Raw genomic sequence first — 25,913 nt, 5'->3', positions numbered from 1 at the left:
TCCCATCTATGTAGTCATCAGTCTTTTTGTTTACTTTTTTGTCTTGTTGCCTCTTTATACAGAGCCGTAAGTAAAATACGAGCGCTGAAAGTAAAATGAAACATAAATATTTTATTGAATATGATAGGAAAATAAATGCATTATCATTTGACATATACATTGTTGGTCATGAGTTATTAGGAAGGTATAATTTTCTTTTTTGAGATTTCACACATATGTAGTCACATAGACAGGGAGAATATTTGCAAAGGCTATCTATTGAGCAGGTTTTCTTTCTTTCTTTTTTTTTTTTTAACAGTCCAGAGGTCTTTTATTTTTTTTTTTTAACACCTATTATGCCATGAATTCATAGGGAATAGGTTCCAGCAGCTCAGGCTCCTTCCAATTGGTTCTCACAAAGTGTGCTTCTCTGGGTGGAGCAGGCTGGTGCTTCAGTTGGACCCAGGTACCTTTCTCTTTGGCTTCTTTCTTTTTCTGATCATTTTCCTTCACACGTTTTAGGAAGCTATCTCGGCTCTTAGAGTGCTTGATGTGCTCAATACGCACATTAATTCTCTTGGCAAGAATCTTGCCCTTAATTCGTTTGTTTACAACAATGCCAACAGCATGCTGGGTAACATTGTAGACTCTTCCAGTTTTGCCATGATAACATTTGTGGGGCATTCCTTTTTGAACAGTACCTATTCCCTTGATGTCTACAATATCACCTTTCTTATAGATTCGCATATACGTGGCCAAAGGAACAACTCCATGTTTTCTAAAAGGCCTAGAGAACATGTATCGAGTGCCTCTCCTCTTTCCCTTTGTGTTCGTCGTTTTGGCGAATTACTGGAATATGGCGGTTCCAGCTGAAAGGCGAGCAGGTTTTCTTCACAGGCCCTTTGTCTGATGGATGAGCCAGTGAGTTAGTTTAAAATGCAGTGCCTCTGTCATTGATATTGTATGTTTAACTATTGTTTAGCACAGTATGGTTGTTCAATAAAATGCTCAGGAGGGTCAGATGCAATGGCTCATGCCTGTAATCCCAGCACTTTGGGAGGCCGAGGCAGGTGGATCGCCTGAGGTCAAGAGTTCAAGACCAGCCTGGCCAACATGGTGAAACCATGTCTCTACTAAAAATACAAAAATTATCTGGGCTTGGTCGTGGGTGCCTGTAATCCCAGCTACTCGGGAGGCTGAGGCAGGAGAATTGCTTGAACCAGGGAGGCAGAGGTTGCAGTGAGCCAAGATTGCGCCACTGCACTCTAGGCTGGGTGACAGAGCAAGACTCCATCTTAAAAAAAAAAGTGATGCTCGGGAGAAATGGATGGATGTTTTGTGTTTGATATTTTTTTAGTGTGTAGTATATTTGGTTCCATCAACCAAAATATTTAGATTTTTCATCCAGCCTGTGATAGACATATTCAAGTGTGCAAACCTGTTTGAATTTTGCTTACACCTAAAGCAAAACTTCAGAAGGAATTCATTTTACAAAAAGAGCAGACTGAATAGTATCTTCCTTCTTGGACTCTCCATTATGTAATATTTTAGGAAGGTGGGTAAATGTAATGACTTCTCCAGTCTGGATTGCTATTTTTTTCTACGCAATTCTCGGTCAAACGAGAAGACATGTTTGTCAACAAGTGGGTTAATGTTGCCAAAAATGCACTCCTAGGAGGTGGAAATGACATAATTGTGGCCCTTAAACATCACTTCAGGCCAGGATCTGAAGATCTAGAATTACATGTTGTTAGCTCAGAGTACTTCATAACATTGAGGGCTAGAGTCATTTGGGAAGTAGGGCAGTTGGAAATATCTCTGAAGGTGGGAAATTTGCTGAGGCTGTTGTAGGGAATTGAGAAAGAGTAGACATTCTTATAAACAGTGAGAAATCACTCCCAGAGCAGGCTTTCTTTGAGGCTTATCAAACAGTTCTTCATTTAATCTAGTAGCTCTCAAGCTTCTTTGAACCCAAGATGTACCTGAGGAAAATTGTTAGAATGCAGATTCCTGGGTCTCAGCCTCAGAGGGTCTGGTTGGATAGTTACATGGAGGGGCCTATATTACATTTTGAACAAAACTCCAGGTAATTGCTCAGCACGCTGAAGGTATGTCTAGTGGTGACTGAATTCCATACCTTGAGGACTACTGAGCAGTGAGCTCTACGAGCTGATTTTTGGAAAGAATGATCCTGAAAGTGGCCTCGGGATTAATATATCCAGACAATTATTACCTTAACTGGGACAGGGAGAAAGGTGGTGAATTGGCGCTATTATCCACACATCCTTTGGCTGATCTTTTGTGGTCAAAATAATCTTATCGGTTGTATGGTAGAAGGTATTTGAGGTTTTACCATTTGTAGCTTTGTTATCTGTGGGCTCTGACAACTTTTCCTGACAATGTTTTGTTAACTGGCCTATGTTGATGTTCAGTAGGTTACATATCATTGCTATGAGTATCTTGTAGCCCCTTTCCCCAAAACAGAAACAAATATCTGAAAAGGTTGGGGATTGTAAAGAAAAAGAGTGTTGTTGTGAGGGTGAATTTGACATTACCATCAGCATTTGTGTTTTCTAATGCTGAGAGTGAGATTGACACACTTCTCAAATACTCCGTCTACTGGTTCATTTTGGAGGAATGACTTGTTCACATGCGAATGAAAAACTAAAAAGGTAAAGGGAGAAAAAACAGATCTGAATGCTAGAATTTTCCTTTTCTAGAAAGAAAACAATAGGAGGTTCAGATATCAGATGTATAGGGTCATCTCTCAAACCTTACCAAAATATGACATAAACATGAATGCTTGCTAATCTCTGCTCCTTAGTCATTCTGTCATTCAGTGGCGAAGTTGAGTGGGGGTCTAGTTGAACTCTCCAAGGAAATAAATGGTGATCCAACATTTTAAGAATTTGTTTTTGCAGACGACTCTAATAATCTATCATGAAAGGGAGTTATCTGTGTGGAGGTCCTGTTGTTACCTTAATTTAAGTCCATAAAGTCCACTTGACTCCTTTTCTATTCACTGTTATGTATGAGTCGACTGGCCAATGGCAAATACCGGAATGTTCCAAAGCATGCTTCCATTCCTTGTTGCTTTATGTCTATGCTTCTTCATACGTGAACCCTCCAACTTAATACTGGGAGAGGATGGTTTTTCTGACTGTTTTTATGTACACACGCACACACACACATGCACACATATATGCTGATTTCTGTCACTGCATTTCTTCCCCTATGGAATTCTAAGTTATTACTTATATCTCCATTATGGGACTTACTGTATTGTACCTTGATTTTGGTTTATTCTACCTCTTTAAGATGGAAAACATATCTCATTTCCCTTTGCATGCCCATGCCTAATAGAGTATCTGAATTATAAAGTCACACAATAAATGTTTGTTAAAAGAATGAATAAATGATTGAATAAGTTTGCGTAGTTTGTGGTGTATCTGGTACTGCTCTTTTGGCTATAATGATTTTGTGATTTTTAATTGATTATCTGACTGTTCTGTTCATAGCATTTTCTCAGACATAAATAGGAATATAGTTATAACATTATTTTTAGAATGCTTTAAGGTTTTCTAAACATTCTCCTACCTGAGGTTTTATTTGAACTTCATAATAATCTGTAGATTTTATGCATTGCCTCTCACTTTGGGAAGTATCATTATCTTAAAATGCCTGTAGAAACAGCTGTTTGGGGGCACTGATGTGCCGCCACTTACAAGGGTGTGTGTATTATCTCCTAAAGAGATGTGTATCTGAAGATAGAGAGACAGTAAATCTATCATGCTATGTTGTTCATTTTATTTTAGTATTAAGAAATCCTGTATTACCAAATATTCTCTTAAATAAAATTTTAAAAACCAGCATATTCATAGATCTATTTTACAATAATCATTAGAGGACACAATAGTGGCACAGGGAGGGATAGTGTCCTTGACAAAAGTATAAAGTTAGAAATTGCTGATTTAAAGACTGGGGAAGAGAACTGACCAGGAATAGGAAGAAATATTATTGCGTGTTTTTTTCAGGGCCCCGCTGAGGTTGGAGAGAATAAATATGTAAATCAAATTGGAAGGATGAGTATGACATGCAGAGGTATAAAGCAATGATGGTATTATTTATACACTGGAAGGCCTACGTGTCAGATTGAGCTTGAGGTGTTTGGGGACAATCCATTGGAGTAGAGGGTTATGTCTTAAGAAATAATGAGTTACTGTCCAAATGGGAAAAACTGCAATAATCCAAAGGCATTTCTAGCCTTTCTGTTTGAACACCGATCTGATATTAAGACTACTTTGAATATATCTAGCGCATTCTTTCCCTATTCAGTTCACTCTCTTGGAATAGCTGATTTGTTTACCCCACTTCTAAACCAGAATCGGGTAACCTGGTAGCTAGTTAGTCTTTGGGAAACTCAGTTCTAACTAACTGCTTGATTAGTATTTACATCATGCTTTCAAAGTTAGGACTCATCCTTGAAAAGCCTAAGGATATTTAGCTACATCATTCATGCATTTTTTTATGGTTCCAGTTAATAGTTGCTATACTGTAAGGTTTTCTTGGCTCAGACTTGATATATTACTTCCTGAGTGTAAGATAGTCTGTAGGATTTAGAGTAGCAGTGGCCACCAAAACATTTCATATTGGGTTGGAGAGTGCAGTGGCTATTTTCTTAAAAAGGTAGAAATTCGTTCTGGTGAGTCAAACATTCTAAGTGAGCTATTGCATATGCAGTACCGATTTGTAAGAGAAAGATGAGATTCAATGAAATACACTTAAGAATTAAGGATTTTAAATTTGTTAATCAGTCCTTAATAATCCCCAAGGTTCTCCTGTGTGTTTCAGTGCCTCAGTGTTGTCCTTATGAGTATTAATTATCACTCTGCTATAGATGTGTGAACATCCTGGTATGGGCAGTGTTTTAGATAAGCAAGTGCTTGATTACAGCACACTTGCTCTACACAGAAGCACTGAGGAAGTAAATAGCGCTTGTGGTCTGATGAGGTGAATGTGCATACCATTTCTCATATGCCGCCAGGGAGTCTCTTAGGCAAGGGAAAGATAATGTGAGTAGAGTTTAACAAATGTTTTTCCTATCTTTTAGATTTCTGGATAATTTGATGAATGTGCTTGTCTTGTTTTCCTTGAAAAATACCTATCAGCCTGTATGTGTATGTGTGTGCACGTAATGGTCGGAGGCTGATCCTACAACTCAATAAATGCTGCATTCTGGTTTTTTTCTAATTTGGCTTTGGGGAAATAATTTTTGTCTCCATTTCCCATCTCTGAAATCATATCTATCTCACTAATCTCTCACTCAAGAGTAAATATGTAATAAAATGTGAACAGTGAATGGAAGACATTGTGTTTACTATTATTCATGACTTCCTTGTGCTGCCTCACGTCTTTCTTCTAAACCAAAATATTTTTTCAGATTCTTTAACTCTTTACATTCTGGAAAAGAGGAGATTTGTAGTCTGGCAAACTCTTCTTGTTATCTTGTTTATCGCTGGATAAATTGGACTCTCTGAGGGTATTAGAGGTTGTGTATAAAATGAGGTTAACAATAGGATTATGAAGATTAAAAGTATAGTAATGCCTAGCACAGTATTTGGACTATAGAATATGATCAATAGATTTTGGTGCCTTTCTCTAACCCCTTCTTAACAGTTATCCTGATACCTTCAATTACTTCTAGTCACAATCTTTGGCAAAGTCTCTAGGTATTACCTTTTATCATGGTTCCTGTTTAGTGCTCTTATGCTTTTTATGGGAAATAGTTCCAACATTTTTGGGTATATGACATTTCAGGGTTATTCTGTAGGGGTAATATACTTACAAAAGATGTTCTCTTTCAGAAATCTTAAAAACAAATATGATCTTACCAGGTTCTTGTTTATTCAACATTCACTTACCTCTCACATTCATTCATTAATTCAGACAGCATTTATTATCAAATAAGCATTTAAAAATTTATTTAGCATATACTCCATATACTTTAAACACATGAATGAAGTGGGGGCTCTCAGAAAAAATAATTGACATTGTCATTCGTATATTTAAAAATGTAAAATCACACCTGTAATCTCAGCACTTTGGGAGGCTGAGATAAGAGGATTGCTCGAGCCCAGGAGTTTGAGACCAACTTGGGCAATATAGTGAGATCTTGTCTCTACAAAAATCTGGAAAATTAGCAGGGCACGGTGGCGTGCACTTCTGGTCCCAGATATTCAGGAGGCTGAGTTGAGAGGATCACTTGAGCCCAGGTGGTCAAGGCTGCAATGAGCCATGATCACACTACTGAACTGCAGCTTGGGTGACAGTGAGAGGTTGTCTCCAAAAAAAAATGTAAAATCACATTTTAAAATTTACCAAGTTATGTCCACAGCAGCTATTGTCTGCTCTTCTGTCTGTCTCTGCCCCTTATTCTATGCTGACTTTTCCTAGTTTGGGACGATGTGAAGGACATATGGTCAAAGTACAGTCTGTATCTAAAAAGATCAGTTGAAGCTATAGTAATGATGATGATAATAATATTGATTTATTGAGGCTCACCATTATCGGCCAGTGTGCTCAGTGTTCTACGAATTCTATTCCATTAAGTACTCACGATGGTAATGCAGGGGTGATACCTTACTGTGGTCATAGGACATTAACAGAGAACATCAAGAGCCTATGTCTCTAATCATATCTTGCGGCATTCTAATTTATATACACATGGTTCTATGATATACTCCTTGAGTATACCAAACAGGCATCATTTTGCCTCAGGAGTTTTGTCCTGCTTCCCATGTCAGAAATGTCACTTCTCTCAAGACTGGCTCTTTGTTAGTTTTCAGCTTCCAGCTCAGTGTCACCTCATCGGGCAGTAGCCCTCCCACACCAGCCATTCTCTATCACATCACTGTTTATTTGTTGTTTTCATCATAGCTTCACCATCAGAAATTGTCTTCTTATTTACGAGTTTACTTATTTGTTAACTGTCTTCCCTCATTGTAATTTAAGTTACACAAGGGAGGAACCTTGTCAGGGTTGCTCACTGTGGGCTTTGCAGCACCTAGAGTAGTCCGAGCTACTACTATAAATTTACATATAACTTTACAATAAAGTTATATAGAGGTAGCATCTCTATATAACTTGATTGATGTATAGTGTCATTTCAGAGGAAGACTTAGAGCTTGGAAAAGGAAGAGGATAATTAAAAATAACTCATGGGGGAGGGGAGAAGGAGAATTAACATATGTTAAGCAACTGCTATGGAGTGAGCATTTATCAGGCGCTTTTATAATATGTAGCACTAAATTTTCAAAGTAATCTCATAAGAAAATTTTGATTCAGAGAAGTTGAATAACCTGCCTATGATGGCAGTTAATTATTGATGGAAATAAGATTGGAATCTTGTTCTGTTTAACTCCAAATCGCATATGTCTTTCAGTGTTTTATATATTTCAAGCTTTGGTGAATGTGGTAGACATTGTAATTCACTGCCTAGATGCCCCTTTAGTAACAAAGGACTTACTCCTCTGGATGCTGGGAGTTTGACAACCCTCAGTCATTAGTCCTCTCTATATATTGCCTCACCAGAGGAGAGCTGCCTTGCTCAAAGTCATGCCCCATTCCCATGACTAATCAGCATGGGTTAAGAAAGCTAGGCCTTCTTGCTCTAATTTAGTCAACTCTGAGATCAGAGCTCCATGTAGGGTCAGCTGAGACTTCCATTGAGACTTCATCATAGTCCAGCTTCTCCCTGTGGCCAGTTCTGCTTTCTTCTTTCCCCTTTCACAGTTGTTGATCCCAAGAGCACTCCCTAATAAGGTTGCTGTGTGCTAATCTCCTCCTTAGAGTCTGCTTCCTGGGGAACCCAACTTGTGATGGTGAGTTTGAGAACTGTCATGGCATTAACAAAAGTGCAAGATTCAGCAATGGGAAGGTGGCATATGGGAGAAATATAATGATAGATTTGGATTTGGATATTTTGAATTTAGGTAAAAATGATTAGCTCTGCATTGTGAGATCTTTAAGGGTTTGTATTACTGAATCACCAAGCTCAGTTCAGTGCCTGCCAGTTGATTCAATATATAGAGGATTGAAAATATGGGATGGTAATCTGGCTAAGAGCTTGTAGTTGAAGATAGTTACATTAGAGCTGATAGCTAGTATCTTGAAAATTGACAAACTCTCTGAATGAGAGAGAAAAAAATCAGAACCATAGAGAATTAGGGAGAAATATACAGAAAGAATCAAAAGAATAGAGGTGTCAGGATTTTTTTTGTGTTTGCAAGATGGGAGGTGACTGGGGAGCAGCTGGGAGCAAGGACTCAGTGGTTGATATTTGCAAAATAATGAAATTTAAGGATGGTCTTTTCAAATCCAGTATGAGTATGGATGCTAGTGGCCTTAGAAAAGCGATACCAATCTTGCAACTGAAATAAAGACGTAATTACCTAAGTTTAAAGAGGGAATATGTGGTGAGTAAACAAAGGATGTTGTGGGAATACATCTCTGATTCAAGAAGTTGGATAAAAATAGAGAGATAGCAGCACCTGTGAGGCCCAATCTAAGTTTATTAGAGTTGGAAATTCATGTGTGAAGGTAAAAGATAAGTAAAAAACTGGAGATGGATGAGATAGCTAAGACTTGATCAAGGATAGGTTCTCCCTAGAGGCATTCTCTAACCCATTTCCTAAGAATGAGGACACTTCCGTATACCCAAGGGGAGTGCAGAAATATGGCATAGTATGAGTACAGTGCAAAGGCTACTGTCATATTTTGGTTTTATTCATCCCTAATTTATTACTACATTCTTGTCTAGATTTTACCATTATAACTTAGTCATTGTTCAGTAATTTTGTATATCTAGCACGTACCACATTTAAATTGCCATGTAATTTGCAGTTCTCTTCCTATATATTAATGATGGTAGCTGCACTGACTGTGGGATGTCAAATCAGGTTGAAATGTCATAATTCATTCTTCAGTAATTTTATATTTAAGTCATGGGGAGTACATTTTTTCATTTCTATAATCCATTGCTTAAATAACTTTTGGATTGTCTTATCAATAGCTTTAGACTTCAGATTTTCTTCTGTCCTCCTAAAAATAAGCATTTATAAGTTGAACACTATGTGGTGGGAACTGTTTTTTGATTTGTGTTTGTATTAGCTTATTTTATTATAAAAGTGTTTTATATACATATATGTAGTTATAAAAGTGTATATATTTATGTGAGTTGTATATGTACACACACACACACACACACACACACACACTTATTTTCTCCATGTCTGATATGACTTTGTTCAGGGTGAGAGCTCTTTTTGACACTTTTTTGATACTGGTGGAAAGGTCACTAATGGAAGGAACTCTCGAGGTATTAGGAGCCAAGTGAATAGAACTCTATTTTGTTGGTATATTAAATATATTTTACACTGTTGAAAGGTAGTGTGGAAGGTAAAATAAGGCCAAATAGGACATACATCATCAAATGTAGCTTCTTGGCTTTCTTTCCTTTTCTGGGTGAATTTTGATCAATTTCATCAAGCAAGGAATTTTATCTATTTTATATATTGCCAAATTTTGTGAATACAATATGTCTGGCACATTGTGGTTGGGCAATTTTATTTTTTTCTGAGATGGAGTCTTGCTCTGTCACCGAGGCTGGAGTGCAGTGGCGTGATCTTGGCTCACTGCAGCCTCTGTCTCCCAGGTTCAAGTGATTCTCCTGCCTCAGCTTCCCTAGTAGCTGGGATTATAGGCACCTGCCGCCATGCTGAGCTAGCTTTTGTATTTTTAGTAGAGACAGGGTTTCACCATGCTGACCAGGCTGGTCTCGAAGTCCTGACCTCAGTAATCCACCTGCCTCAACTGTACACAGTGCTGGGATTACAGGCATGAGCCACTGCATCTGGCCAATAAATATTTTTTAAATGAATAAATTTAGAGTGAATGTAAAGATACTTATTTTAAGTATACTGCACAAATGTTGTAAGAACCAGAAAAGATAAGGAATATAAATGTACTTTAGAAAAATAAAATCAACAATAGCAAAAACAAAGTAGAAAAACAGAGAATATAAAAATGTAAATAATTATTATGCCCTGTTTTAATTTTTATTATTTCATATATTTATTGTGTATTCATGAGCCAGAACCTCAAATCTGTGGAACAAAAATGGTTCCAGTCATTAGCAGAATTGAAAAAAAATTTTCCTTGAATGTTTGATCTGGTATACCAGTCAACTTACATTATATACTAGGAGGAAAAAATAAGTTCTGTGTACATGATCTAACTATATTTTTAAGAAGTCAATAGTATTTTATTAAACAGATATTTTTTGTTTCTATGCCAGGGATTTGAGATGTCTCAGTTATTTGGAGAAAATACTTACAATTCTATGTCCCTACCTGCTGCTCTGCCACCAATTTCTTGCAATTCTGTTTCAAACATTTCAGGAATGAAGTTTCAGAAAGATTTTATCTTTCTTCCAACTTCTTTCTTGTATTAAGTCTTCCCAAGAGAAAGAAAAAACTTGTGGAAGAAAACTTCACGTTACCCCTTCAACAAATTTAAGAAAAACCTGTCATTGTGCTAGTAAGAAGCTTATCATCTTAATTCAGTAGTTTTATGTAGATCTTAACAAAAGAAAAGAAATATCTTATTTAAATGACTGTTGACCAAGTTCTCTCAGTGCATGGTCACTTTGGGCCTGTTTGCCTTCTTCCAATTTCATTTTTTCCCTTGTTTAATTGGTTTAATTTGTTTATGAATCATGTCTAATTTTAAATGTCTTACCAATTATTTGCTTTTTGGTTTAGGGAGTTTATATTCTGAAAAGGAAAGAATGCAGAGATCCTTACAAATTGTGTTTTTATCATAATATTTACACATATACCTATTGATTTTAATAAAATATTTGAAATATCTATATTTATTTATATCTATGTATTTATCTACCTGTCTGTTATTGATTATATAGGGTAGAAGAGAGGAAGAGAGATGACCCTGTCATTGGATTCTGAATTTAAAAGTACCGTGTAATAGAAATCTGGAGTAGGCATAATTACCGTTATTGTATCTTTTTAAAATTTGCCACAACTAATGAAAATGTCTTTTACTTCCCTAACAAAAGAATCTGCCTCCAAAGGCATTATTGTAGGGAGTGATAATGATGAGATGATTGTGTTGTAATGGAACAGAGACGGAGGGAAAGAGTAAATCTTAGCTACAGTCTATTGTAATTCCATTTGTAGCTTCAGACAGATATGAGGGAGTTTCTAGTGTGGAAGCTGGAGAAGAAAGATTTATTGTTTTCACCTGATATAAAGATAAGTAACTGCTTTGTGGACCTGACAGTGTTTGCAAGCTATAAAGTCTTTCTCTCTTTTTCTCCGTGTTAACTTACTGCCATTATAAACACATTTCAAAGAAAACCAGTCTTCCTCTTTGTTCTGAATTAGATTCTTTCTCCAAAAGTGTACTTGTAACGTGTAAACCTAACTTTCCTGCTGAAGGAGAATGGGTGGGATTCCTCTGCAGCTTATTGCAAGTGGCTAATTATATGAATTATGGTGGATGAGGCTGTTGCCTGCAGATTCTCTAAGAACTTAGGCACTTTATCTCCTTATTCAGCTGCATTCTTGGGTTGTGGGGGTGAGGGAAAAATGGAAGGAATAGCAAATTAAGTTGTAAATGTCATTTTCCACCATCAATCTAGCTTTCTTGACTATTTAGAAAAAGCCAGATAATCTAGGTCTCAAACACCTAGAAAACACAAATATAAAATTGTTTTGATTATACCGATGGAATATATCACCTTAATGGTGCTAGTGACAATTATAATGGTAGAAATGAACAATTCTATTGGACATGTAATTGGGAAAAGTATTTTACTACAAATTACCCTAAGAAACCTACTTTTTCAAAGAGTATATACTAGTAAGTCACTTTCAAATACGAGTCAACAAAATATTACCAATTGTATAACTATAAAAAGTGAATCCGTTAATAAGATCAGAACAACACATTTTTTTTGGCTATTGGATAAGGTACTCAGCTACTATATGTGATTATAAATCCACAAATCTTATAAACCACGTTAAGATGTTATATGACAAAAAGAAAACATCTTAAAAACCTAAAATAACAAAGTTTATTATGGTTTTGCTCTTCCAGAGTGACTAATAGAAATGAATCACGGGCATATTAAAGTCAAGTCTATCGGTTTCTGCCTTGGTATTTTGTACTAGTTCAGCCTCTGATATATTATGGATTAAGGTTAAGAAAATGTTAAGTAGGGACATTTACTTTTAGTAATCCTTATTCTCTCTCTCTCACTCTCTATTCCTGTATCAAAACCTCGTGCCACAAAAATCTGCTGGGAAACTCTCCCACCAGATAAATTGTACTGTGTACATTGTAAGTACCTTATGTAAAATTATTAATTCCAAAGAACCTCCCTTGATTTTAAGGACCTGCGTAGGAGTGGAACGTAAGTTTTTTGGAGGAACACTGGGGTTGTGGGTGGGATGGAGATAGCTCTCTGGGTGCTAAAGTCAAATCTAGTGTCTGACCCCACAAGACTCTACCATGTAGTGATTAGTATATAGCAGTGATACTTCTGGGATCTCTGAGTCAGCCATCTGGAGATCTCCTTTGCAACAGTAAATTATTTAATGTTCTTGGTCTGTAATGATAGCATGGATACATCGGGAAGTAAAAACAAAATAATAATACATAGCATTTTTGATGATATGGCATTATACTTTTAAATTTTGGATTATAAACTGTTTTTATTTTAAAGAACTATTACTGCCACTTTAGGATTCATTTTAAATAAGGCTCAGGACCAAACGTGGCTGATGTTGTCCTTATGTTTTATAATGCTTAGAGATTTCAGAGATTTTGCTATTTATATGAATAATCTATGAATTAATATGTGTTGTGCTAATAATCCATGCCCCATACTGGATTTGCCTTGGAAATTCCAGTTAAGAGTCCTTATGCATGCAAGGCAGTTAAAATGGTTTTAGAAGCTGGAAAATAGTAATATCCAATCAATGCCTTGTTTTCAAGCATCATAACATCAACATTCCCTGTTATTTGGTGTGAATATGTGCACATGGTTACTTACCTAACTTGTACAGGACTACATTTGACAGATATTTGTAAAGCTTAAAGGTAGAACAAGATATTTAAACTGATGTAATATCTAGGAAGAATTTGAAAAAACATGACGCCATGTCAGAAACATTTCCTCTCCCCTGTAAGCAGCTGCTCCCAATATCCCTTTCTTATTCACATCTTTTCACTCTCTCCTTTTCTGAGTTACTAATTTTCCATTAGGTAATGAGACAAACAGATGGCCAACAATACTACTTAGTTTATTGTTTGGTTCTCAAGTGAACAAGTTTTGATGTCTTTCGCGGGAGGTCTTTGAAAATGTCCCCCACAGCAATTCACATCATCATGGCCATTTTGCGATAAACAGCTTATTTTGATTAGGTTTTAAGAGTAAGCAGATTTGAAGAGAATTTTGAAAAGCCAGTGCTTTCCCCAACTATACTGCTTTTTTTTTTTTTTTTTGAGACGGAGTTTCGCTCTTGTTACCCTGGCTGGAGTGCAATGGCGCGATCTCGGCTCACTGCAACCTCTGCCTCCTGGGTTCAGGCAATTCTCCTGCCTCAGCCTCCCGAGTAGCTGGGATTACAGGCACGTGCCACCATGCCCAGCTAATTTTTTGTATTTTTAGTAGAGACGGGGTTTCACCATGTTGACCAGGATGGTCTTGATCACTTGACCTCGTGATCCACCAGCCTCGGCCTCCCAAAGTGCTGGGATTACAGGTATACTGCTTTTTTAACACCTAAAAACACAAGGCATTAGTGACATCACTGTTTTTCTTTTCTTTTCAGTATTCCCCACCTCACGACTGTGAGAGGTTGATTTGCTGGTCCATACTTTCCATACAGAAAAGCCAGTAGCAATAAGTAACATCTGTTTAGCGTTTCCAAAGCATGTTTTTCACATACATTTCACATACATTATCCCATTTTGAGTCACCCACTTTGATTCACCCACTTTGATTCACAGGAAGTATATGAGGTAGGCAGGACAAGGATTCTTGTTAGGGCCAATGGAAGGGTGAGGAAACCAAGGCCGAAAGCTGGTAACCACCAGCATTTTAGTTCCAGGTTCTCCTGTTTCAAACTTAAGCTCTTTCTACCACGCTATTATTTCTCAGGATAGCCACAAATAGTTCTACCCTTAATATACAATATTGTTCAAGGTGAGCTCCCTATGTTGCCTCCCCTATGGCTCCTAGTTTGTTGACTTGCTAAGGAGTGGCTGGTAGCGATTTTCTTGGGCCTTACTCCTCTTATCAGCTGTTTAGTTCCAGACGATGCGATGAGTTTACACAACATAGGCCTGTGTTAGAAATGATGAAGGGCTCTTTCTTCCTCAGGACTCTGCCTCTAGGCTGACCTAGTTTGCCTGTCCACTGTCATGTTTGTATGCTCCAGGCTTCTGTGGATGAGGCAGCTATGGGCAACGTGACAGAAGCCACCGATACTGCCAGCAGCTTAGTTTATGCTACAAAGTGCTGGAAGAAGAATGACATTACTTGAGGTTTGATTTCTGAATATGAAGGAAGTCTTGATTATCAGATAAATAGTTACATGCATAAAGGTATATATTTCCATATGTTGTATATAAGCTATGCATGCCAATATATCCATGTGTCTTGGCATAATTAATTTATTAGAAGGAATGAGGAAGCAATATAATAGTTATATAATAGAGTGATAACTAGGTTAAAAAATGTGTTCGGATAGTTTAGAGTTAAACTAAAAAAGACTTTTTATGTTATGCAGTATTAATCTTCTGCCTGCATGGTTTTTCTTCCAGAAAAAATGTGATTATTCTGTATCTCTAACTTAGGAATCTAGTGCATTATAGACACTGATGATGTGGCAGTCATTATCTGCCAAACATCTGCCTAGTAAGCACGTTTTATATCCGTTCGGATCATCAGATTATAGTCAACACTAGATCCAATTACATTCAGACCCTAACTGAGATTTTTCTTTCAAGAGAGGTGGAAGCAGTAGAGCCAGGCAGGACCCACCCTGAGGAGTATTTTGAAGATTTCTGCATGTCTCAGCATCTGAGACTTTTAAAGTCCAAGGACGTGTTCTTGTCAGTGTCCTGAACTAATCAGACTCTCAGCCACGGACTGACTAAACAAAATGCCCATGGCACTCTGGTTGGCATGTGAATGATGATTTACTTATTTACAATGAGCAGTAACTATGAAATGTGTCTTATTACTCAAAATCTTAATGATCAACACATTTCTTACCTGATGAGGCTACGTGAGGAACCACGTGAGGAACCAAATCATAATTAGAAGTTTGCTTTAATCCATTTAGAGTAAAGCAAAATTAATTTCATGCCAAGTTCTTTAATCCAGTTTATGGAGCTTTCCATCTGTAGGGAAGGCCTTGCCAGTGAGAAATGACATCCAAGGCCATTCATAAGAGTCATTTTTAGTTAAGATGATTGAAGAATTTTTCTTACCTTCGGAATAATCTTTCTCAATGTGACAGAGGGCCCATATGCTCCTGAACAGTATTGGATATAATGTTTCATAAACAATTTCCCTACCCTTCTTTTTCCTATGGGTTGCTGTCTCTAATTTTATCACTTCCTCCATATCTTCCCTGTTGGTCACCTTTAGATATGTTTATATTGTTCAGTGGCTTATTTTGCCTGGAGTGAAACCCAGGCACGTGACTGGAGCTAATTCTCTACCACTGGTTTACAAATTACTGTTCAAGTTAGTGCATTTAGGATTGACAACATATCTCTTTGTTTTATATGTTAATTTTACAATTTTACTGTCATACGGAAATATTATTTTCCTTATTCTCAGACTCTCGTTGGGAAATACCTCACTGAAACTCTCAAGTACTGGACACAATAGAGAATTCTTTGGAAATACTCAAACTGAAGCTACAAAGATGCCTAAAAGACTAGAAATGATTTCCTCACATGAGATCCATTGCTATTTGGTAGGTTATCTGTGAGCTGAAGTCACTAATTAACTTTGCAGCATTTACTAATTGGCATCTTTGGGCTGTAAGGCATGCCTGGCAGCAGTCCTAGATGTTACACATGGTCAGTTTCATTCAATTTAGCAATTTTTTGACTGCTTCATGATCAAGAGATTTATACATTGAGTTGAATCATCACATAACACGTATTTGTGTAATACTTTATAGTTTTATTTCATTTTGATCTTTCAACAGCCCTGAGAAATGGTTATCCAGGAATTTTCCTATTTTATAAAAATTAAATTGAGATTCAGAAAAATAAATCCTGTATTCCACATCACACAGGCTAACCTGGAGTTAATCCCTTTCAACTGTAATCTTCTCTGCTGTTGGTGAAGATAGAACAATGTATTTTAGCTTAGAAGGGCGGGTTAAGGGATTGGAGGTTTTGGAGGTAGTCAGACCTAGATTGTATTCTGACTCAGACACTTACTACCTAAGTGACTTTGGGCAAGTTTTTTAAACTTCTCTGGGTTTCAGTTTTTCACATTTCATCAAACTGGGGTAATACTTCTAACTCTGTTGTAGGATTATTTTGAAGATCAAATGACTGGATGCATGTGACATGTAGGGCCCAGTGTTGCACTCAGCAGTTGCCGGTTGCTGTGACAGTGTTTAACCCAGAAAGCTTCCCCTTTTTACACTTTGAAGACTGAATCAGCCCTGTGCCATCTGTGACATTTTGTTTGGGTTAGAGCTTTAAGACGGAAGTGATGTCTACCAAAACGCTTTTGCTATACTATGATCCCTTTTCCTATGAAAATGTCTAGAAGCAGTACCCTCTTGTCTTATCATCAGTATTTTCATTCAGACTGAGCCAAATTGGCCAGGATGGTGACCAGTGAAGCATGTATTAATATCTCCTAAAGTTTCACTATTAAGAATTTAGTGAGCATACTGAAACGATTTAAGTAATAGTGACACTGTTTACAGTTTTGGGAAAACAACAATCTCATTTTCATTCCATCAAAGACAAAATGATAGGAAATAAGGACTGTCGTTTAGATGCATGGAAGTATTTCCTAATGGTCACCAAAGTGAACTAAATTACCAATGAAGGAAGCGGCTTGTGATAGAGCACAGGACACCCACGTCCTGGACTTGATGGTGTTCCTTTCCAGTTCTATAGCTGAGGCAAAACACTTTAACCTTTCTGATGCTCAGTTTTTTCATCTGTAAAATGTGGATAATCAAATCTGAGACTTGTGATATTGTGAGTATCTAATAGGATGGAAAAAAAAGTGATTTGTAAAAACCATAATGTGTTATGCAAACCGAAGGTGGTGGTGTTACTTTCTGGAGTTCTTTGAAAACATCAGACAGTCTTGGATGACTTAAGTGTGTTCTTGCCTGAAGGCAGATGAAAAACTAAATGAATAACTCATACTTTAGGGAATCTATGTTTTCAGCTTAAATTAGTATTGATGGTATTAGGTTTTATATCAAATTAAAAATCAATGGCTATTTTTGGAAAGGCATTAAAGTGAAGTAACAAAGGGGAAATACTTGGAAAGCAAGCATACATTTTGTATAGAAAAACTTAATTACCATATTGATTATATGTTAAGTATAATCAGTTACAACCAATAATTATAATGATGATAACCACTGTGCTTTGCTATTAGAGCATACTTCTAATAAGGAAAAGGTTATTTGTTTGAATCTCCAACTGAGCCAATTAGCATAATGTCAGCCTTCACCCCAAGCTCTAATGAGGTCATGCAGATATATACCTGTGTTCACAAGGAGAATAAGATGGAGACTGGAAAAATTATGCAGATATTAAATCGGTATGGATAGAAAAACCATACTGTTCATATCTAGCTTTTTATTTTTTCTTTTAGCATACCTAGCATTTTTGCATTTTGTAACTAGTTGTCTGAACTACTAGTTTTGTTAAGCAAATTAGTGGTGTAGGTCACTTGAAATGGCATTCCTACCTTTCTAAGAAGCTGCTAACCTTCTAAAAAGTGTGGTTATGATTACCCAGAAAGGGTTAATTGCCAGTATGTTCCAACTCTGTATTTATGAGTGCTTAAACTTTGCCATGCTGTACTTGAAAATGACCCTGAGAACTACATACTTCTTACATGTTTTTTTCAGATTGGAAAATGGAAGCATTTTTTCCCCTAAAGTTCTTTTCAGGTGAAGAGATTTTGGCTAATTTTATTTAAAAAAAAGAAAAAAAGGTCAGCACAGCTGGATTTGTAATATAGAGGTCCTGACTCAAAGTTCTATATTTAATTTGCAGTCCTTTTTTTTTTTTTTTTTTTTTTTTTTGGTTTATATGTAGTAAGTTTAATTAGAGGCTGGGAAAGTAAACATTATGTCTGGATATTTAGCAAGACTGATGACTACACAATTACCTTTCCTTCAGAAGCAAACTCGTTGTTCGAAATGCCATTATTTGGATTAGTTTTAGTAATAAAGTCAGTCATATAATTTGATCCATTGGTGTCTACAGGCCTACCTACAAAGAAAGGATATCTAGGATTATAATTCTGATTAAGTTGTGGAATTTGGCATAGGGTATCCTAAGAAACAACATGTTTTCATATTGTGGATAAGGTGGTGATCTCCACTTTGTGACCTGGAGGAGGATGAGAAGGGTTCCTTGTCCCCACAGTTTATCTTCCCTGACAACCCTATTTACCAAAATTAAACTCTTAAAGATTCAGGCCATCTTCTATACTGTAGAGCAGCTCATTCACACAATCATCTACCCTACCAAGGATTCAGGCTTGAGGTTTTGAGAGAATGGAGATAGGATTCCTCTTGAGCATCATCTTAGAACAAGGTAGTAAGGGAATTTGAAATTTTGACGAGAGAAAGGGAATATTCAAAGAATGGCTTTTGGATACTTGCGGTAAGAGTTTAGATTCGGGTGGTGAGGATCTGGCCTAGCAGAAAGGAACACAAAGATTCTGGGTGCCCAGAGGGTGGGGAAGAGATGACCTAGAGTGACAGAAAGCTAAGAAAGGGGAAGTGGAATCTTTTAAGATAAAATTTAATTTAATAATAAAATTTTTAATAATATTTAATACCTGATTTTGCTTATGGGCTTTCTTGTTGATACAGCTTTAAAGAATGTTGTGTGTTCTCAAGAAAAAAATCAATTACTTTGAATGCATGTGATTTCCTAATTTTATGTAACATTAAAAACTTTCTTAAGACAGTTTCCTAGGAGAAGACATGTTCTTTTTGTACAAGAGAGTTTCTTTACTTTTTAGTCATGTGATGGTGAACAGATTACCTAATCTCTCTAAATTTGGTTCTTTTTCAGTGATAACACTAGTTTGATTATTTCACTTGATTGGTGCAAGGATCAATTAGGATAATATATATTAAAAATATGAACTGTAAAGTGCTCAACCAAATGAAGAATATTAAATATTGTGTGCAGTAAAGGTTGAAGGTTACATGCTTAGATTCGGGAGCCGTATTTCTTGGGTTTCAGTCCTGGCTTTGTTCCTTTTTATCTGTGTGAAACAGGGCAACTTAAAGTTTGTGTCTCAGTACTCTCATCCATAAAATATGAAAAATGATAACACTTACCTTACCTCTTGTGATGTGAAAATCAAAGAAGTTCATACACATAGTGGGCTTAAAGCAATGCCTGGTGTGAAACACCATAATCATAGTAGCTGTTGTATTTTTATGTGCATGTTAGCCCAAAACTAAATGTTGACTTACTTGCATGGGAGCAGGTTACTGTGAAATTTATAAAAATATATTGTATTTATGCTTCAAGCAGTATAGCTCTTTGTTTATCTAACAAAGTCGTATGTGATTATAAGCCATTAGTGACAGTTAATGAAAGGGACTATGTTTGAATTAAGCAGTTATGAATAGCCATCTCAGAATCTTACTTCTCTTGATATTTGAATTAAGAGACTATTCTCATTAATGCTGACTTACAAAGATAAGGTTCACTTACAAAGATAAGTGTTTTTGTCTTGTTTATCATGCTTATACTTTAAGTGAAAGGTTTCAACCCTAACTACACATTGGAAGCAGCTGGGTTCCCCTAGACCAGCTCAATTGGAAAATTTGGGAGTGGTACTCAGACCTTGGTATTTTTTTATAAAGATTCCCAAATGATTTTAATGTGAGGCAGAATATAAAACCATTGGCTTAGAGCAGTAGTGATTAAATATATACCTATATCATTTAGTTTCTGACCTTGATAGATAATTTTGTCATATTTGAATAAACAAAATAATTGGCAGGCATGGTGGCTCATGCCTGAAATCCCAGCATTTTGAGAGGCTATGATGGGTGAATCATTTGACTTCAAGACCTGGGCAACATGGTGAAACCCCCATCTCTACTAAAAATACAAAAAAAAAAAAAATAAGCTGGCACACTGGTGTGCACCTGTAATTCCAGCTCCTCAGGAGGCGGAGGCACGAGAACTGCTTGATCCTGCGAGGCGGAGGTTGCAGTGAGTTGAGATTGTGCCACAGCACCACAGCTTGGGCAACAGAGCAAGAGTCCATCTCAAAAACCACCAAAAAACAAAAACCAAAATAAAATGGCTCTTTATGGATGTTTCTTTAAAGGCAGACCTGTTGTCTCCCTTTAGTTTGTATCTTGTCAGTATATATCACTAAGTAGAAATGAGAAGTTTGATTATTTTTAAAGTGTGTGAGTGTGTGTGTGTGTGTGTGTGTGTGTTTTGCAGAATGTGAAAGGTGGGGAAGGAGCCTCAAAGGCGTCCAGTGCAAGAGGACACACTTTGAAGTCAGTCCTGGTTGTAGTGACTTACTTACTTACTAGGTGTGTGATCTTGTGGCACTCAACCTCCCTGAGCCGCGGCTTCTTCATCTCTGTAAAATTGAGATAAACATGTATTTTGTGCAATGACAACTGTGTTTCACACTGCGTGCACATGCGCATGTGTGCACGCGCGCGCGTGCACGCACACACACACACACCCACACCCACACCCCTTTACTCTGTGCCTCCTTCCTGATTCCCGCACCATATGGCGTGGATATCCAGAGCAGGGACTGTGTGGGAGACTCAGCAGGACTGTCTGAGCCTGCAGGGCCAGCTGCTGGGGACGGCTTCCTCCCCCTCTTCAGGGATCATTTCTCTGGCTCTTTTGGGACTATTTTGTGGTTGGCTCTTCGGATCTCATGACCTTTCATGAGCATAACATTTGGTCTGTGGGGGTCAGTCACTGTTGGTCAAGTATAGTGAAGCTGTTATTGAGACTAGAGATGAAGATGGTTTTTTGCTGCCATACGATCGATGCTTTTGGGTACCTTCTGTTTGAACCCCAGAAAACATGTGTGCAGGACACCGATGGCTGCTTCCCCGTTCCAGCTGGCTTCCTCTCCGTTGCTTCTTTGTGTTGAGTTGGGACACTAGGAGGCCACTATCTATATCTTAGTTTGAAAAAGGAGAGAAAAATTGCAGGCTTCTTGACTTTCTTTTTCTGATAGTAGGAACAGTGGATTTTCTCCTTTTCCACCCTTGTCTCTTTGATCCTCCAGCATAGGACTATAAAATTATTAGGCCACTGAGCTCTCCTGTTGCATATTCTTTGTGTACAAGAAAAAGTTCATGGGTTGTCTCTTAGTAGTTGTAAATACTTGGGGGTTTCACCGTAGCTGTGGTGTTTCAGCATCCTTCCCACTAACTGGCAGACCTGGCTTTAGTTCTATTCTCAGCCTTAATTTTGAGAATTCTGCTTGTATCACTCTCTCTCTCAACTGATCTTAATGTTTCATTGGAGATACTTGTAAATCCAGCTGCCATTTTTCTGAATTTTTGTCAACATCTCATATTGGTAGCTTTATTGGTTTTTTTTTAGGTGATGAAGATCTTGAAACATTATACCTGTGGGATGAGTTTTCTGATTGAAATCTGTGCTCATCCACTAGATTATGAGACTCTTGTGGATAGAAACCGTATTTTTCAGCTTAGCATAGCCATATCTCTCATTTATTACACCTACTATGTGTCAGAGATGTTGCTCTAATTATTTCAGTGTATTCCCATAAAAATAAGGTACACATATGTAACCTGCATGTTCTGCACATGTAACCCAGAACTTAAAGTATAATAAGAAATAAAAAATTTTTTAAAGGTAATTAAATTAAATAAGGTACACATAAGGAATCTTATTTCAGAAGAGCTTAAGTAAATTACTCAAGGTCATCTAGCTAGTGAGTCACAGAACTTGCTTTTGAATTCAGTTTGACTTTAAAGCCTCTTTTCTAAATCATCTTTCCAACTTCCTTCTTGCAGAAAAGGACAGATGCACAAAAGAGGAGTGGGATCTTGGCCTGTATGATGTTGGATGGTTCTCTTAAGTAGGAGACAGTTACAGAGCTGCATTCTTAAAGAAGAGGATAGCAAGTTCGCATGTTCTTCAAAGCCCTTGTTGTTCCTACTGATGGACAGTGACTTGCATCACTGGCCATTGCCTACCAAGGAGGATGTTAAAGATTTGAAGAGTGTTAGGCAGGGAGAATGTCACATCTGCTTGGACATTCATATAAAGAGGTGGACATGGAGGGGTCCAAGTGAGATTTGACATAAACCTCTGGGGTCTCCTTTTTTTTTTTTTTTTTTTTTTCCTCAGAGCATCACTGGCGTACATGAGCACTTAATAAAATTTTATTGAGAGCTGGACCCTACCACCCTTTAGGCAGAAGTCATCTGATGGAAGACTTTGGCCCATTTGTGGGTCTTCACTTCATACTTTTTACTTAGGTTAGAGAGGCTGAGATTATGTGAATTAGTCTCTCACTGCTGAGGCCATGGGTTGAGACCATCAGACAAACTCTGAAAACTGGAATGAATTTATGGCGATAAGATATTCGGAGGGGCCAGGACCGTGTTGAAGTCAGCCTTGGCTTGCTAAAGATTAGGAGATGCTGTGCAGTCAGCCTCTATGCCTGTGGTTTAGACAATTAGAATGTGCCTACCCACTTTGGCAAGAAATAGGAAGTGCATAAGTGCTTTATCAACCTGAAGCTTTGTTGGATGTGCTCAGAGAACTTTTCCTTTTAATGTATTTGGAAACTATAAATTTAACTCCTGCTGGGAGTGGAAGTAATTGCTTCACACAAGAAAAAAGCCAGCTCTTTAAAAGGCTTAACTCCTTTCACAAATATGTGCTTTTTAATGACTGGGAAATTCCTGGCACAGGAAAAAAAATGTGCTTTTTTTTACAAATGAGGTCATTCTGGTCTTAACTAGCCCTGTACACTCGAGTTCCTGCTTTGTGTTCCATTTGTGACCAGAGGTTATTGGAAAGATAATCCCTCTGTGGATATCCACTGCTTTTTGAGCTTCTTGCCAAGGGGAATGTTAGCTTGGCTTAGGAACTGCCAAGCCAGTGCGAGAGACCCAGATCCAAGGGGTCCTGGGGTAGTGACTGATAATGATTGCGTTTAGATCACTCAGGGATTGGGTTGTTAAATTAAGAATGCTTTCTGTGTGCACTTGGATCCCTATATCTGATTCATTCTCTTTAGAATTTCTCAACCATTCCCCTGCCTCTTGGTTCAGGAATAATTTTTCTTTCTTAGGTGCATACCATTTACCCTGCTCTGAGTCTGTTTGGATGAGTAGAAACATCTGTGCCAGTCTGAGGCCTGGTGTAAATGAAAAGCAGCTCCTGAAAAGTTGCTCTCTACCTCTTCCTTTGAAAACTTAGGAGCGGATTGCTCCTACAATTAATTTGTGAATTGGCTTGGCTAATGTGCAGTAGGTAGCTGAGGCCTTAGACTTGTGTGGTGAAAGGGTTCTCCTACGTGCTAGTGTAGAGTAGATCTCAGTGGATGCCCCTGATTCAATTTAAGCTCACTTTCCTCTCACTTTAACCATTGCCTACCAAGGAGGATGTTAAAGATTCGAAGAGTGTTAGGTAGGGAGAGTGTTACATCTGTCTTGGACATTCTTACAAAGAGATGGACAAGGAGTGGGTCCACGTGAGATTTGACATAGACCTTTGGGGTCTCCTTTTTTTTTTTCTTAGAGTCTCACTCAGTCATCCAGGACAGAGTGCAGTGAGGTGATCTGGGCTCACTGTAACCTCTGCCTCCTGGGTTCAAGCAATTCTCATGTCTCAGCCTCCCAAGCAGCTGGAACTACAGGCATGCACCACCATGCCTGGCTAGTTTTTGGTGTTTTTAGAGAGACAGGGTTTCACCATGTTGATCACTATGGTCTCAAACTCCTGACCTCAAATGATCCTCCTGCCTCAGCCTCCCAAAGTAGCTAGGATTACAGGTGTGAGCCACTGTGTGTGGCCCCTGGGGTCTCCTTTAGATGATACATTATATGAAAGCTACTTTGAAGGATTGGTGTTTGGAAATTGATATTTATTAATAGCTTTTTAAGTAACAGCACTATACTAGACCTTTTCTGCAGATTACCTTTTTAGAGGTAGTGGTAGGCTTCTGTAGTTAATTAGCAATAGCCCACGAGATTCCCAAGCTACCATACTGCTTCTCATTTTGAAGGGTTCGTATTACATTTATATTCCCCTAGAATTCATTCTTGGCTGTAACGGATCAGTGTTTTGATGAGGACTTGACTGCTTTTTTCCTGTTTGATTGAGTACTGGTTTTTTTTATTTAAAACATTCACTCTCTCGCTACTGAGAACTTGGTTCTTCTTACCATAACTTCCTAATAAAATCTAGGTTCCAGCATCTTGGTGTCCCACTGATGGCTCTCTAAGTCTGAAACTCCAAGCTCAGTCTTGTTGCCTAATTTCCTGATCTGGGATTGAGAAACTCTGTTCTTAATCCATGAGACATCACGGAAAGGAGATTATGAAATTTGGTCATGAGCTGCTTAGGTATTTGTTGCAGACCTCACTTTTTTTTTTCTTGAAGCACTTGTGGCCTATTCAGTATGCTCCAGAAAGAACCTTTGCTTGAATTCTCTTGGGACATGGAGGAAGTCAGGCCGAATGCTGGTTGAAGTCACGGCTGTGGGGCCCTGGGTCACCTGCTTCCTATCCTATTCTGCCTTTTTATTAGTCTCCTCAGATGAAGAACAGGAAAAAAAAATCATTTAAGCTTAAAAATATCTCTTATTATAAAGTTGACTATTTTAACTTACTTTGTCACTGCTTGCTAGAGCATCCTTGAAAGCCTTGTTAAAACATAGTAAAAAATATTAAGACGTGCCATTTCATTTCAGTTGGTCATTACCTCATGCAGATTACATATACTAGAAAGGAAAAACCATGACTCATGTTTCTGCAGGGCACCCTTCCGCCACCCCTAAGGCCTGGGTGTATTGTAGGCAGCCAATGAGTATTTTATTGAACTTAATAGCTGGTACAAAAGATTTGAAGAAAACATTCCTAGGAAGTACTATTATACTTGAAATTGGGAAGATCTGGGTAGTTGCTCAGTGCCTCATACTAGCTTCTGTGGGGAAAATACACAGCATGATGCAAAATGGGTTAATATTGTGGAAGGAAAACTCTCAAGAGATAAATCAGAAGCTTCACCTATCTGCCTATGATGCTCACAATGGGAATGGTACTGATTTGCTGATAATATGTTTTTATTATTATTATTATTCTTTAGCCTCAGACGATACAGCAAACTCTCAAGAGGACACTGCAGTATTATGAACATCAAGTTATTGGGTAAGTAAAAATTGATTTTGGTTATTATTGGGAGCAAATTAAAGGTAATTACTCAAACATAGCCGCTGAGTGTGTGATTTTCTGCTATCCCGGTCAACCTTATTTTATAGTGCGGGTGGGGGTGAAGGCTTGTTGGGGGGTCCCTTGGAGTGATTTCCTTTGGCTTATTTGTGCTTAATTCTTTTAAAT

The 25,913-nt window shown here is 37.7% G+C and overlaps 2 protein-coding genes across 2 annotated transcripts in view; one reads left to right on the top strand and one right to left on the bottom strand.

Moving 5' to 3' along the window:
* Positions 1–25,913, top strand: part of GUCY1A2 (guanylate cyclase 1 soluble subunit alpha 2) — a 324,412-nt gene that overhangs the window by 6,072 nt on the left and 292,427 nt on the right. The window contains exon 2 of the mRNA XM_012474492.3: positions 25,663–25,724. Within this exon, the coding sequence (XP_012329915.1) occupies positions 25,663–25,724 (62 nt within the window). The remainder of the gene's footprint in view (positions 1–25,662; positions 25,725–25,913) is intronic.
* Positions 304–825, bottom strand: LOC105732296 (large ribosomal subunit protein eL21-like; the record flags this gene model as incomplete). Its single annotated transcript, XM_064375729.1, has 1 exon — positions 304–825. A coding segment is annotated over one exon (492 nt), but the record flags the coding sequence as incomplete, so codon positions are not given.

This window comes from Aotus nancymaae, unplaced genomic scaffold, assembly GCF_030222135.1.
Source record: "Aotus nancymaae isolate 86718 unplaced genomic scaffold, 86718_ANA_hifiasm-v0.15.2.pri h1tg000012l, whole genome shotgun sequence".
Classification (NCBI taxonomy): Eukaryota; Metazoa; Chordata; class Mammalia; order Primates; family Aotidae; genus Aotus; species Aotus nancymaae.
Note: the sequence above shows the minus strand (reverse complement) of the source record. Positions and strands in the feature narration are given on the sequence as shown.